This window comes from Onychomys torridus, chromosome 12, assembly GCF_903995425.1.
Source record: "Onychomys torridus chromosome 12, mOncTor1.1, whole genome shotgun sequence".
Taxonomy (NCBI): domain Eukaryota; kingdom Metazoa; phylum Chordata; class Mammalia; order Rodentia; family Cricetidae; genus Onychomys; species Onychomys torridus.
In genome coordinates, this window is record NC_050454.1 from 14,857,557 (window position 1) to 14,871,080 (window position 13,524).

Sequence of the window (13,524 nt, forward strand, 5' to 3'; positions counted from 1 at the left end):
CAGTGCTAAAGTCATTGTTTATTAGGTAAGAGGAAACAGCCATATTTAAGACATCACAGATGGTGGCATGCTCTTCCGTCAATAACACCATTCACTTGTTCAACAAGCTCTTACCCTTTACCTACCTGTGAAAGGCTTTGGTGATAGGAGCTACAGGATAAGGATGCAGAGGATGGGGGGGGGGGGGTGGGGTGTTCTGGAAATGTCAATGGCTCTCCTTCCGAGTAGACAGGAAATCAGGGTGGGGAAGGAGGAAGGCCCAAAGTGAGAGACATTGTTTCATTGATGGAAGTGGAGGGGGGGGGACCTCACACTCTGAGAAGGTACCAGGCTCCAGTTAGGGGAGCATATGGAAGTTGTGTGGGAGGGAGACACATCTCAGGAAGTATACCAAAAGTTGGATTCACATAACAATAGCTCTGCAAGATTTTAATGTATTCACACACATTTCTTTTTTTTTTTTAAGGAATGAGGTTATTTTATAGTTGGAAATGCCAGGTTAGACTAGATAAAGTTGGTTATTGTAGGATTTTACAGAGCCTTAAAATGTTAATGTGCCTTGATGGATGGTCCATGCGGAGGGTGGGAGGACTTTAATATTCAGCAGTTCCCAAACTTCTTTCCTCATTTTCAAAGACCACCTTATGGAACATACTTTGAAACTTTGGGGTCCAGGAGCATGGAGCATCCGTAAGAATAGTGGAAAATGATGGCAAGGGATCTAAAACCAGAACAGAATCACCAAGAGGTGACCAAAGGCAAGGCGTACGCCTATGAAGATCCTAGGGCTGCAGTGGGTCCTCCACAGGAGGGCTGAGTAGAAAGAAGAGATCTGGATGCTGTTGAGGGGGAGGCCTGGAATCCACAGCTGTGGGCCATGGAGCCCAGAGGGGCAGGACTGGGACAATAGAGGCACACCGAAGGACAGCCACAGCCACGGTCACACACGCCCACATGCCCACATGCAGAAGTGGTTGGGCTGCCCTGGCCTAGTCCAGATGTCCGTTGTCATGGCAACATGCTTGCTTTCACCTGGCCAAAGCTGAGATGCTGGCAGGGGAAGGCAGGTACAGCTAATGGTCTGTTTCTCTCCCTCCCATGCTCCTTGCTTTGCTCTCAGAATTAAATGCAAACTGCCACATTGCAATATTTAACGGGGGGATAGGGTGGGGGTGGGTGGGGTGGGGGGTGGGGGTGGGGGTAGGGGGTGGGGGTGGGTGGGGTGGGGGCTGGGGGAGGCTCTCTACTTGGTCTTACTTTTGTATTTTGTTTTCTGACTCAGAGTGTATAGAATAGGGAAATAATTTCTTGTTTTCCCTTTCAGATGCAGTCAGTTATCATCTCCCAATCACCCTCAGTGCCCTTGCCAGGCATGGGAGGGTAATGTTCCCTAAGCCCAGAAGCTCCTGACAAGCATGGATGAGTCAGGCTGGGCTCCTGCAGGCACACAGCAGTCCATGGCACACTGCCAGGCCCCTTACGCTCTCTGGGAAGTTCCTACCTGCCTCATCTCTGATTGCTTTTCTAGAAAACTGCTTCCATGAGTCCCATAAAGGCAACTCCCTATCTCTTAGCGGGCTTTCCCAGGCCTGGCTGGGCCCCACTCACATTCTTATTGACTGTACATAGGAAAAATGAGCCGTAAACTAGGAGACGAGGGTCCCCATGTCAGAACATACTATGTCTGTCTTCATAGTCCCTGATGGATGCTGAACAAGATGGCATCAGAGGCCATGAACTGAGTCTAAAAAGGCCTCTAGAGGAAAGGAAGTGGAAAGTAACTTGGGAAGGAAAGGACCAAGCTGACAGGTATAGGAAAGATACTCTTGGGAGGAAACTATCTAGCATGAAATAAACAGGGCGTGAACAGGACACCCAAGGGATAAGAAGGACGTTATCTTAACTTAGAGCCATAAAATTGAAGGAAGTGGGCTGTAAGCCTGTGCTAGGAGCTGAGCCTATGAGGCCTGGGGCACATCATGCACAGAGACCACCAGGACTTCCACCCAGGGCCTTTCTGCAATTCAGTAAGCACTCCAAACCCTAGTTCACAATGACCTTGTCACAGATATGCCTCTATGCTGACATCACAACACAGGGTCCTCCTGAAGGTTGTGCTGGTGCCCCTACATCTTTAGTAATGAGGGGCTCACTACCTAACACAACAGAGTGTGGTGATATATTTGTAAACTAAGAAAGAAAGCTTGCCTGAAGGTCAGAGAACAGGGCCAGTCACAGAGTTAGCCACAGAGGGCAGGCAGTGGTGGCACACACCTTTAATCCTAGCACTCAGGAGATTGAGATCCGTCTGGATTTCTGTGAATTCAAGGCCACACTGGGCTACATAAGATTAATCCAATTTAAAAGAGAAACAGCCAGGCAGTGTTGGCACATACCTTTAATCCAGCCCTTGGGATCACACACCTTTAATTCCAGCATTAGGAAGGTTGAGACTGATATATGGCTAGGCAGAGAAAGGAATATAAGGCAGGAAGAGACAGGAATTCACTCTCTTGCAGAGGCTCTGGCAGGCTGAGAGTTGGTGAGGTAAGAGATGGTTGCTGTGGCTTGCTCTGCTTCTCTGATCTTTCAGCTTTCACCCTGATATCTGGCTTTGGGTTTTTATTATAAGACCAATTAGGATTTATGCAACAACAGGGCAAGGCAGCTTTTGGATCTCAGTTGTCTTAACAGCAACAACTGTGAGAAGATACCATTCCACCCACTGCTGCAGAACGTACCTATCTTCCAAAGGCTCCTGTGTGTACCTAGCACATGCCTACCTCCCTTCCCACACTACACTGACTTACTGCCCTCTCTTCTCTCTAGTAAGGTGAAGACAACTCAAATATTGTTTCCCTTTCCACAGAGGCCCTCCCCTTTTCCCTTCTCTCTACTATGGTTGACACATCAGCTGAGCCAGCAGTACCTGTGGGATGAGTCATTGTACTATGGGAGCATGCTCACTCATGCCCTGTGGCTCCATGGCCGTTCACACAGACAAGACAAACTTTCCAGAAATAAAGGCTCTGTCTACAAGGTGTAGCATCAGGGCTTCTCTCTCAAGATAAGGCCTCTGTGCTGCCCCACTGTCACTACCCAACTCAGGCCCAGGATCTGCTAATTTCTGATCCAGAAGGACTCCAGTTCAGCTGCCAAGTTTGTGACATCATGGGAAACAAACACGCTACCTAACCAAACACACACAGCTAGGTTCCAATCAAACTATTTACAAGAAGCAGTCATTGGCCTGAAGGCTGCAGATAGCTGATGACCAAATTACATGTTGTCATTTGGCACATAAGATAGGATGGGAGAGAAGTATGGAAAAAATATTTGGAAGTTACCATTCAGAAAACAAAACAAGAAACAAACAAACAAAACAAACCAAGAACAAAACTTGAGAATACAAATACTTGAGTTGCATGTGCTAAGAAAATAGACAAGGAGAAGCCAAAACTAATTGTAATCTCCTGTCTGAGACATCACTAAGAAACAACAGATAAAACCCCAGGAAACATGTGAAGTGGGTACTCTCTTCCTACCAGAAGTGCCACAGTGGCCCTGCCAGAGAGGGCAAATCAGGAAGGAGTATGTGAGGTGTGTGTGGATCTACCCATTGTTGCAAGTGTCCTCTAGAGTCCCCGGGTAAGATCAGAGCCCCCTGTGCCTGTCACCGTAGCCAGGAAGCAATGGCTAGAAGCCTAACTGCCAACGCTTCTCCTCTCACAGATACACAGAGGTGAGTGAGTGACCACACATGTGCCCACAGCTCAAAGAAGACATGCAGATACTCACCAGACACAAAGGCCACTTTCTCCTTTAGGATGGGAAGGACATCGGAAGCTTTCAAACCATCATTCCGAAAAGATCCTGCAGGACAACAAAAGAGACACAGGATAAAGATGTCTGCTACCGGTTCGGTCTCAAGGTCCCACTCTCAAGTCTCCCAGGTCCATCATCAGGGCTTGTGCAGGTCTGCAGCCCAGCCCAACACAGGGAGCCTCCCCTTGGTGGTGGGGTTAAAGACATCTTCTCTTGGCTCTTGTCAAGAGAGGACAGTTCCAGTCACTCCCCTACTGAGCCCATGTCCCAGGGACAGCACTGGCAGCCCTGTGGTTGTTGAGTGACTTGAAAATGGCAACATGTTTTCAAAGCATGCTTGTATATCTAGTGCCTAGCACAGTGTCACACAGACAGCACATAGTATATATGGATATCACGGTAGTTTACAGAACCCCAAATGACATCTGCTTGCAGATAAAACTGTTAGACTTCATTTTATAAATGGGAAAAATAACCTACAAAAATCTAGTAGCTGGAAGCTACATTGATGATACTGTCCCATAGCCACCTCTACCCCTAATGGCATCACCAGTCCCCCACAGAAACAAATCTCCAGAAGAAGTGTACTTTGTCTGTCTGGCCCTTTAAGTCTTACTTCTTGGTTGTAAAATCTTTTCCAGGGTCTAGCCAAGTTCCTATTAGGGGACGGGAGGTGGACACCCAGAACTCACCAAAACTGGAAAAGATTCATCTAGAAAAACTGTAGTCCTGAAAATAAAGGGCAACCTAGCCCATATGAGGAGTGTGGGAAGGGAGGACCAGCTTTCACACATACACAAACCCCAGGCTAGCCCACTGTGACCCTGGTAGTTAACCCCAGTGCCTCACAAGAACTCAGAGAACCACCCACACCCATGTCCTTGGAGCTGTCACTGGGGTCTCTGCTATGTGCCACCATTAAGACATCACACAACAGATCTCACAAGCAAGCAACCAGGAACATGAACACTGTTCTAGCATCTTTGTCCACATGCTGTGAGGCCAAGTATGAAATCTACAAAGCAGAGTAGCACTCTGGGCAAGCTTGTCTCTATCTCTCAGTCTCTCAACATCATATAAATTTTGCCAGCAGACCAGGAATGAGTTCACTGGCCCAGGGAAGAGGAAATTTCATGCCCCGTGCCCATCCAACCAAGGAAGAGAAAGAGGTGCGTCACCTAATGCCAGTGTCCAAGGTCAGAGGTCATAATCTGACCCCAATCAAATTTCCAGTGCCTGTCGATTTCATCTCTTTCTTCTTTTTCATGTTTCCCTGAGGTAGTGAACCTTTTATCCAGCAATTCCATGTCTTCAGAAGGTGACACACAGTCTAGAATGTGGAGTGACAGCTGCAGGCTGACTGAGCCGCAGTGAGGAGAAAAGAGACACTGGCAGAGAGTTCTGACTTCAAAGGCCCCAGCCTTGTTCTGTACCTCTACCCCTGGTTTCTCAGATAGCTACGCTCAAACCTTACCTCCCACACCAAAACATCTCACCAAAGAGACTGGTCAGCATCAATTAGTATAAAATTTACCAGTTCCTATGACTTGCTTTGTCTTCCCTTTTCTTCCTCATGCAGCAGGAAAACATTTTAGGTTCTCAACCATCTCTAACTCATGACATCGCAATATCAAAATCTTGATTTTCCAAGTGAAATATATTTTCCTCAGTTTTAAATACTCTCCTTACATCAGTTTGCTGCACACTTAATTGCTATTAAAAAAACATACAAAAAATAAATTCTATCCTGCCTTTTCCCAGATTATTTACAAATTCAGAGTAAGCCAGGCCTGGTGGTTCAGGCCTATAACCCCAGGTATTCAGGAGGCCGAGGCCAGATGGTTACAAGTTCAAGACCAGCCTTGGCTACTTAGTGGAAGGATTGGGTATGTTACGTCCAAACTACTCTCACCTGCAGAGAAGGAGGCCCTAGTCTCATCCTTCTCTCTCTCTTCCTTCTCACTCCAAGGCCCAGGACCTGGAGGGTGGCAAGCCGTTCCTCCGTGCAGCTAGTGATCACGGGCTCAGGTGAATGTCTTGAGCTGGCCTCTTCTAAGATTCCTGAGCTTCCACTTCCTGGGCCAGAGGCCTCTCCAGCCAGTCCAGACTATGGCTGGGCTATATACCTGACTATGTACCCACCACGAGAACTCCCAAAGTACCCAGATTTACTAAACCCATTACTAGGAAGGAATCATTCCCAACAGCAGCAACAACAAGATTTTTCACATTATAAAAGCATTTGCTTAGGGGTCTTTTTAAATAAAAGTTCCCTTAGTGGTTTAAATTAGTTTTTCATTTGCCAGAAATTGAATTACAAATAACTTTTCAACAATACATGCATTATGTAAAGCCAAGTAGAGCTAAACTAATTAGCCCGGGGGCTCAGAAATTGGTGACCTTGCATATAAAACCTATTTGCACTGGCTGAAGAGCCTATGTATGAATTTCCCCAGGGCCCTTGTGAAACCAGCTGTTAGAATATATAATAGAGAGTAAATTCATTGACCACTAACTCAAACAGGACCAATGAAATTGGAACATGTTTTCACTATCAGGTACACATCCTGGTAGACTCCTGGTAAATGGCCAATAAATATTTGATGAAAGAATAAATGACTGAAAGTTACCCCTTCCTAAAGTGAGGGGCACAAGGTCAACAGCATCACTTGTCTTATAAACACTAGGGTATCCCTCAGCCTAAGTCCCCTCTTCATATTTATTGGCCTTCACAACCAGAACACTATCAGAGCAGCATGTTTTGAAAGGATGTATTAGAAGCAAATTCTTCAGTCAGTCTCAATGTGCTTTGTAAAACCAGAACAACTCTCCCTGGCTTCCTGGCCCATTCTTTCCTGGGATCAGGTGGGGACCGGAATTGTTGCAGGTAGACCAGTTGTCAAAATGGAAGAAAAGTGATAGAAGAACTCTGTAAGTGTACATGCCTTGCAGGAGGCAGCTTGCACCATAACTGCTATTTCTGACACAAAGTGCATCTGATAGCATTATTAGGCAGTGAATGCTAGACCAATGGTAGACCAGCCTTTTCCTTAAGACAGGCCCGCTGAAACGGTAGATCCATTACTACCTCTATAGAAGGCCTGAGAAGAAATAAAAGCCCCTAACTCCTTGGAAGGCCTACAAGGGAAAACAAAACAAGTCAGCAGGAACCCTTGTGGACCTGACCCAATGTGGGTGTTGTGCTTTCTCTTAAGGACAAAGGCATGCTTGGCTAGCTTTCAGTGCTAAACCCACCACATTCATGTCCTGCTGCTGTCAGAATTACAAGCCTGCTGTTCCATTAATTAGCAACGTTGAAACACTCTGCATCTATTGAGGAAGTAAAAATTACCACCACCATCTCCTCAGGACCCTCCAGTTTGGGTCTCCTCCCAGCCCCAGGTCTGCTCCTCATTGCCCCACACCTCCAGCAGCATGCTCACACAACATGCTCACACAACATGCTCACACTGCTGCCTGGTCCTCCTCACATTTTCCTCCTCACTGCTTCTCATATGTAAACGCCAATGGTCCTCACTCTGGCACCCAGCCTGTACTTCTGGCCCCAAGGAAGAGCAGGACTGGGCCTTGTGCCATGGGCCCTGCCCATGGTTTCTTAGGCCTGGGAAAGCAGTGACTCCCTTAAGGAAGCGGAGTGCTTGGGCTCCGAGCCAACCTCCCTCAGAAAACAACCCTGATTGAAACAAACACAGAAACAAACAACTGAGTGAGCATTTGGTGAGTGTTCAAAAGTGTAAGCTGCCAGGAGACCCACAGATTGCTCTTTATTTCCTTTTGGTTTTCAGTCATGCTTCCACAATTTGCACTTATTTAAGAGTGACTGTGTAAGCTTTTCAACATTGTGTCAAGTGGGGCTGAGCCCTAGCCCTCCACTAAAATGGGAAACTTCCCAGTGTGCAGGTCCCTGCCTCTTCTTTCCTTCCAGACCATTGCATTACATGCAGGCGGTGTCCTGTCCCTGTTTAACAACTTAATGTCCGATGGGCATACCTGTCTATCACTGGTAATGTACAGTCCCAAATACTCAGTGTTCATTTCCCCCTAATACTGGGTATCTACCAGACTCCAAAGAAAAGACAAGCTATCGAGATTCTGATAAAGAACTCCACCCTCTCAACTCCCCCAGCCCTAACCACACAGTATCCATGCTATCTTGATGATGGGTGTTATCTGTCCAGTATCCAAGCTACCTGATAATGGGCACTCCTCGTCATCGAGGTGCCCAAACAGAAACATGGGTAGCATCCTAGACATTTGTCTCTCCATCACACTTTTCAGTGCAGACATTCAATTATGTTGACTCTACCTCCTAAATCTCTCTCAAATCCATCATTCCTGTGTGGTTTCCCTGACCTCTCAATCCAGTTGAGCTGTCCCCAGTCATCCCTTATCATTCTTGAATGGCATCTATGTGTTTTCATTTCACTCCCCATTAACTGATCCTGACATCTCCAGGGAAAGGACCTTATTATACTCAACATTCTACCCACACACCTCGCACAACGCCTGTCGCACAAAAGGGACCCGGGAAATATTGAGCCAAACTGAACACACATGGTTCCAGTGAGCTCAGAGGTGAGCTGGAGGTGGATGGTCAGGAAAGGCTCTCCCGGGAAAGGATATGGACCAAGAGAGGGGCAGAAGACAGATCGGAAGGGACCCAGACATTGTGCCACAGATGGGTAGAGTTTACTGCTGAATAGCAAAACAACATGAAGGGTACAACAGACAGCAGGGAGCTCTGTAGTCTGAGTCTCAGAAGAAACTGCCTGTGCCTTGGGAGTCACAGAGTGTTGGGCTGAGCTGCACCAAGGGGCTGAGAAGGGAGTTAAAGGAGTGTTTGGTTGGTCCCAGAGGAAAGCTGTGGCTCAGAGGAGGGTCATGCCCAGTGGGCTCTGACGTCAAGCTCCAGGCCACTCCTGATCTGTGGTTGAAGCCAGGGGAGATTCAGACACGAGGCTGATGGTAGAAATCTCTTCTGATCTTTCCCCTACGTTCCAAGAGAGCCCATCAGGATGTCTGTTCTGAGTTACTTCCAGAAGCCAGCCAGGCCAGCAGCAGGCTGGTGGCTCCTGTAAGACCCTGTGAAGATCCTTTATAGAACTGAACCAGAACAGGAGGAGACTTTCGCAGGTCCCTCCTGTATAGTGAACAGATGGTTTAGGAGAAGACATTGTAACAGAGGACCTATTAGTGGCAGAGGCAAGATGCTCACCTCCCTTGTCCTCTGTCCTAAGAGAAGAAAAGGGAAGTGACAGAAATGGGGGTGACAAGAAAGAGTGAGAGCTGATGAGAAAGAGGCATGTGCATGTGAAGCAATGGAACAAGTATTTGTTTTCTCTCTTTACAGATGTGAATGAGCTATTGAGGAAATGGCCTGTTGGAAAACCCCAGCAAATATAAATATGTTTCTTGGAGCACTCCTTCAAATAGCTACCACCGAGGCAGGAAGTATGTGCCTGAATACATCTGGCAGAGAGGGACAGGGCAGATTCATGTCAACAAAAGCACACAGCACCGCATGGAGTCCCACGGGCCTCTCCCCAGCCTGGAAACGCATCCAGCCCCAAGCCAGGCCCCGCCATCTTCCTCATCCTCACCACCCACAAATGTCAAACAGTGCTGGAGACATTCTGTCTCCCCCCCAACCCTGCAGGCATGAAGGGGAAACAGTGTGGCGGAATGCTCTCTGGCCATGAACCTCCCAAGCAAAGGACATTCAGGGTCCTCTGCTAGTCTGATTTCAGTGACCATGGAAAGGAAAGCAAAGGGCACCTCTTCTGGCAGTTGCTAAATACTGAGTCTTCCTAAACCAAATGACCAGAGCTTACACAACGTGAAGCAGTAGCCAGTGACCTAGGAAGATAACCAGGATGGGCAGGCTTTATGAAAAGGAGAGGTGATGTTTATCTTCTCCCAGCTCTGACATAGCCTTGAATATAAGGAATGACTTCTGCACAGTGAAGTGCAGCATGCCTTCTCTGAGTACCTTCTCTAACTTTCCACACTACACCAGGCTAGACTGGCTTCTCCGCCTCATGCAGGTCATTCCTCACTGCCACTGTCCACTGCCACATCTGGCTCTCTCACTAGACCCTCGCTGGACTCCCAAGGACAGGGCCAGGTGCTTACCCAGGTGGCCTTCTTACCTGCAGCACAGCTGGCACTCACTGCAGGGACTGAGCCCTTCAGACCCATGGCACCATGGGTCCTTCCACACCGACGCAGTGACTGCTGTGCTGCCTCCTCCTGCGCACCTTTTCTGCTGGTTCCGACCCCCACTTTCATCTTTCTTCTCCTCCCGTGCGTCCACATGAACTCTAATTGCAGCCAATTTCAACATTAACTTCTAAAGTCAATATTAGATATAAAGGCCTGGCTAATGGGCTACTTTGGAAAAGCAGAAATGTGTAATACTTGCCACTGCTAAATTAGCTCTATTAAAGATCACTTATAATTAGCACTTTAAACACGTGGGTAACACCTCTCTAAGCCCAGCTAATGAGCAAACTGTTTCTGTTTATTCTTCACAAGACTTAGTATTATCTGGAGTTGAGACCTCAACTGCAATTCACAGGGCTCCTTCTCTTTCCCTCCCTCCCCTGGAGAGTGGACATCCTTGAGGGCAAGGCAAACACCATGGCCACTTCTGTCTATCCACCACTTTCCCCATATTCTAACTGATAGGGTTATTTAAGGTGTTCATCCTACATGTATCATCAAGCAATGCTTCTACAAGGGACCCCTGAATCACACCAAACATGAGGCTGCTGGTGACAAACTGCTGAATATTAACAATATATTTGCTATTATATTAGAGAGAACTGAGAGGCCTATGCTGTAGCCATTCAGGCATGCAAAAGTTTTGCTCCTTAGGACTCTCCCTCTTGGTTCCCCTCCTCCTCCTCCTCACCAAGAATATCAGTTACTGACTCTCAAAGCCAGCCTTGACTATGTCATAACAGAGGGCATTCAATAAGACGTCACAACCTGAAATGGCCGAGTCCCTCTCTACTGCTCTCTCTTCTCCTGCCCTCGCCCCATGTCCTGAAATGTGGACACAATGTAGACAGCAGCAGAGCTAACACATCAATGACAACGACAATCTAGCAGCCATCTGGGCAGCTCAAGGTGAGAGACCCTCGTGGGAGCTTCACAGAGCGGTCCTGAAGCTCAGCCTAGGGCTCCTCCCTGCCCCACCTCCACTGTTCTGTGTTACTTCATGCTCCTGTTAAGTCCCAGGAGTGGAAGAAATGTCACAGGAACACAGAAGCACTGACCGGGCCCAGGAATTAGGGCCACAGTCACAAGCAGGTTTACAGAACTGCAATACAGAAGCAGGTGAGAAGGAGCACACCCAAGCCTCCAGCAGCTAGGGCAACCTTTGCAAACCAAAGCACCTTCCCTTTCCCAGGCGAACTGCCGCTGTCCTCGGTTCTGAAGTCATGTATGCTTGCAGCTCCACATGACTGCTGTCCAGGCTGTCCCAGAATATGTGAACCAAATGAGAAAGCAGCCGAGAAGAAAGAGGTGGTACGCTGTGTCCCAAAAGACAAATATGTGTGATGAAATCCTGGAAGAACATGGGCCAAAGGAGGACTACTGTTTACTGCAGAGAATCAAAAGGCTTGGCTTGTTATTGCTTACAAATAATTGCAGAGACCAAGAAAGGCCTGTGCATCTCCCCCCCACACACACACAGACACACATCATAGACTCAGATCCCATGGAAATGAGATGGCACAAACCCTGTATGACATCCAACACCCAACACTTGTCTGGACTTATAAATCAGTAAGTCAACCATATCTGAAGTGGATGGGTTGGCCCTGAAACAATTCCTAGAGTTTTTAAGCAGCTTTGAAATCTCTCCTGAAGATTTTTGTCTTAGCCACCTAAACATGCCTGATTAATTAAGTTTAACATTCATTGAAAAATGTCTATGTGTCAAACAAGGTTATCCTCACTGTGAGAATAATATAAGGTTTCTGATAGCAAGGAATTTTTGGTTTAGTGGAAAAGTCAGACACATAATTTCAATGTCACATGAGAAACACATTATAGAGGTATTGAAGGAAATATTCAGAGAGTTATAGAAAGATAACAAGACAAAACTCCAGCCTAAGAACAGACCTGTTGACAAGACAGCAGCAAGTGGAGCAGAGGCAAAGGATTGTGGGAACATCAGCAAGGTCCTAGGTTAGAGGGGACAGTGGTGAATCTGTCTGCAGCGAAGTCAGAGCAAGTTTTCCTGTGACCTGGACATTCTCCAGAGTAACAAAGACTGGGCTGATATCTGTTAGAGATAAGACACAAAAGCTTCCCATGGAGCTGGCAGGAGCAGAACCCAGCATGAGCTGGCGAGTGGCCAAGATCAGGAGAGACTCCAGAGAGCAGCAGAATTACCAGTGAAAGGAGTTAACTCACAAACCTGGAGCAGCGGCGAGTGTCTCATCTTCCCATGATACATCTGTAAGTCACTCTGCTCACAGGGTCCTCTGGATGTGACTACAGTTACCTGGCTATAGTCCTATGAGTTGGCCTTGTCACTTCTAACTCCCACTCCCCATTCCCCAGTCCCTATGACTCTATCTGTGTTCCACACAAAGGCATGCAGGTCCAAGTGACATTTCTGAGAAACACGCCTACTGAAAATATAGTCTGAAAGCAGGGCCACTATCTAGATAAGGGAGCCCCAACATCACCTGTAGGCAACTTCAGAGCCACATAGGAGGCCATAACTGCTTTCAGGGAAAAGGAAGAGAAGCCTGAGGCAGCCCATGTCCTAACTTTGAGCTGTCGGGCAGTAGTGAATAGCGGGTTCACAGAAAAACATGAGAACAGTTAAGTTGCTCTTCATATACAACACATATTTCCTACCCGAATATCTGCCTGCTACCAGGAGCATCAACTCCCAAATTTTCAGATTCTCTGCTGTATGCTCTCTGAAACACTCTCCTTACTGTCCCCAGTAACCTGCAAGAAGCTGGACATCTAGCCTACTTTGTTCTTTTCCAGCTTCCTCAAGAAGAGGGTGTCCTTATCAGAACCAGGAGGCCATGAGGTTGCTCTGCCCATTGATAAATGTACATATGTGCCCAACATACAGACTACATGTACAGACCAGATCAGTGTGAAGTTGTGCAGTTAGGGTAGTTCACACAACTTTATACTACTGAAAGATCAGGAGCAAGCTACATGTTTAACCATAGAGGAATGGTTAAAAAGATATGTCCACTCAAAGCAGTCACTAACTGTAACACAAAAAAATAACTACTGCTACATAAACCTCACAGTATATTGTTAAATTGAAAAAAACAGATTACAGAATAGAATGCATAAGCTGATCCCAGTTGCATAAATACAGGTTTCTATGTGTATAAAAAATACATACACATAATGCACACAGTGATTATGAGCTATTATTGCTAATTTTATTAATTTTTCTTAAATGTTTCCTATGTTTAAATTTTATTTATTGTCAAAATTGGGGAAAAAAAGCGAATTTCTTTATTTACATGTTTAATTTTCACATACAAGATCTCTAAACATTCATACAATTTGAAGGTTTAATAATGAAGTTACAGATATCACATCTGCAAATGGCATTTTAAAGACAAACTTATTTAAAGCTGAGGACAACTGTTATACATCTGTTCACTCTGATGCAGTTTTGTG

General features: G+C 46.6%; 1 protein-coding gene across 21 annotated transcripts in view; it reads right to left on the bottom strand.

Moving 5' to 3' along the window:
• The window catches only part of Kalrn (kalirin RhoGEF kinase), a 599,822-nt gene that overhangs the window by 421,359 nt on the left and 164,939 nt on the right, over window positions 1-13,524 (bottom strand). For all 21 annotated transcript variants that reach the window (XM_036203323.1, XM_036203328.1, XM_036203326.1 and 18 more), the window contains exon 2: window positions 3,799-3,873. In XM_036203323.1, the coding sequence (XP_036059216.1) occupies window positions 3,799-3,873 (75 nt within the window). The remainder of the gene's footprint in view (window positions 1-3,798; window positions 3,874-13,524) is intronic.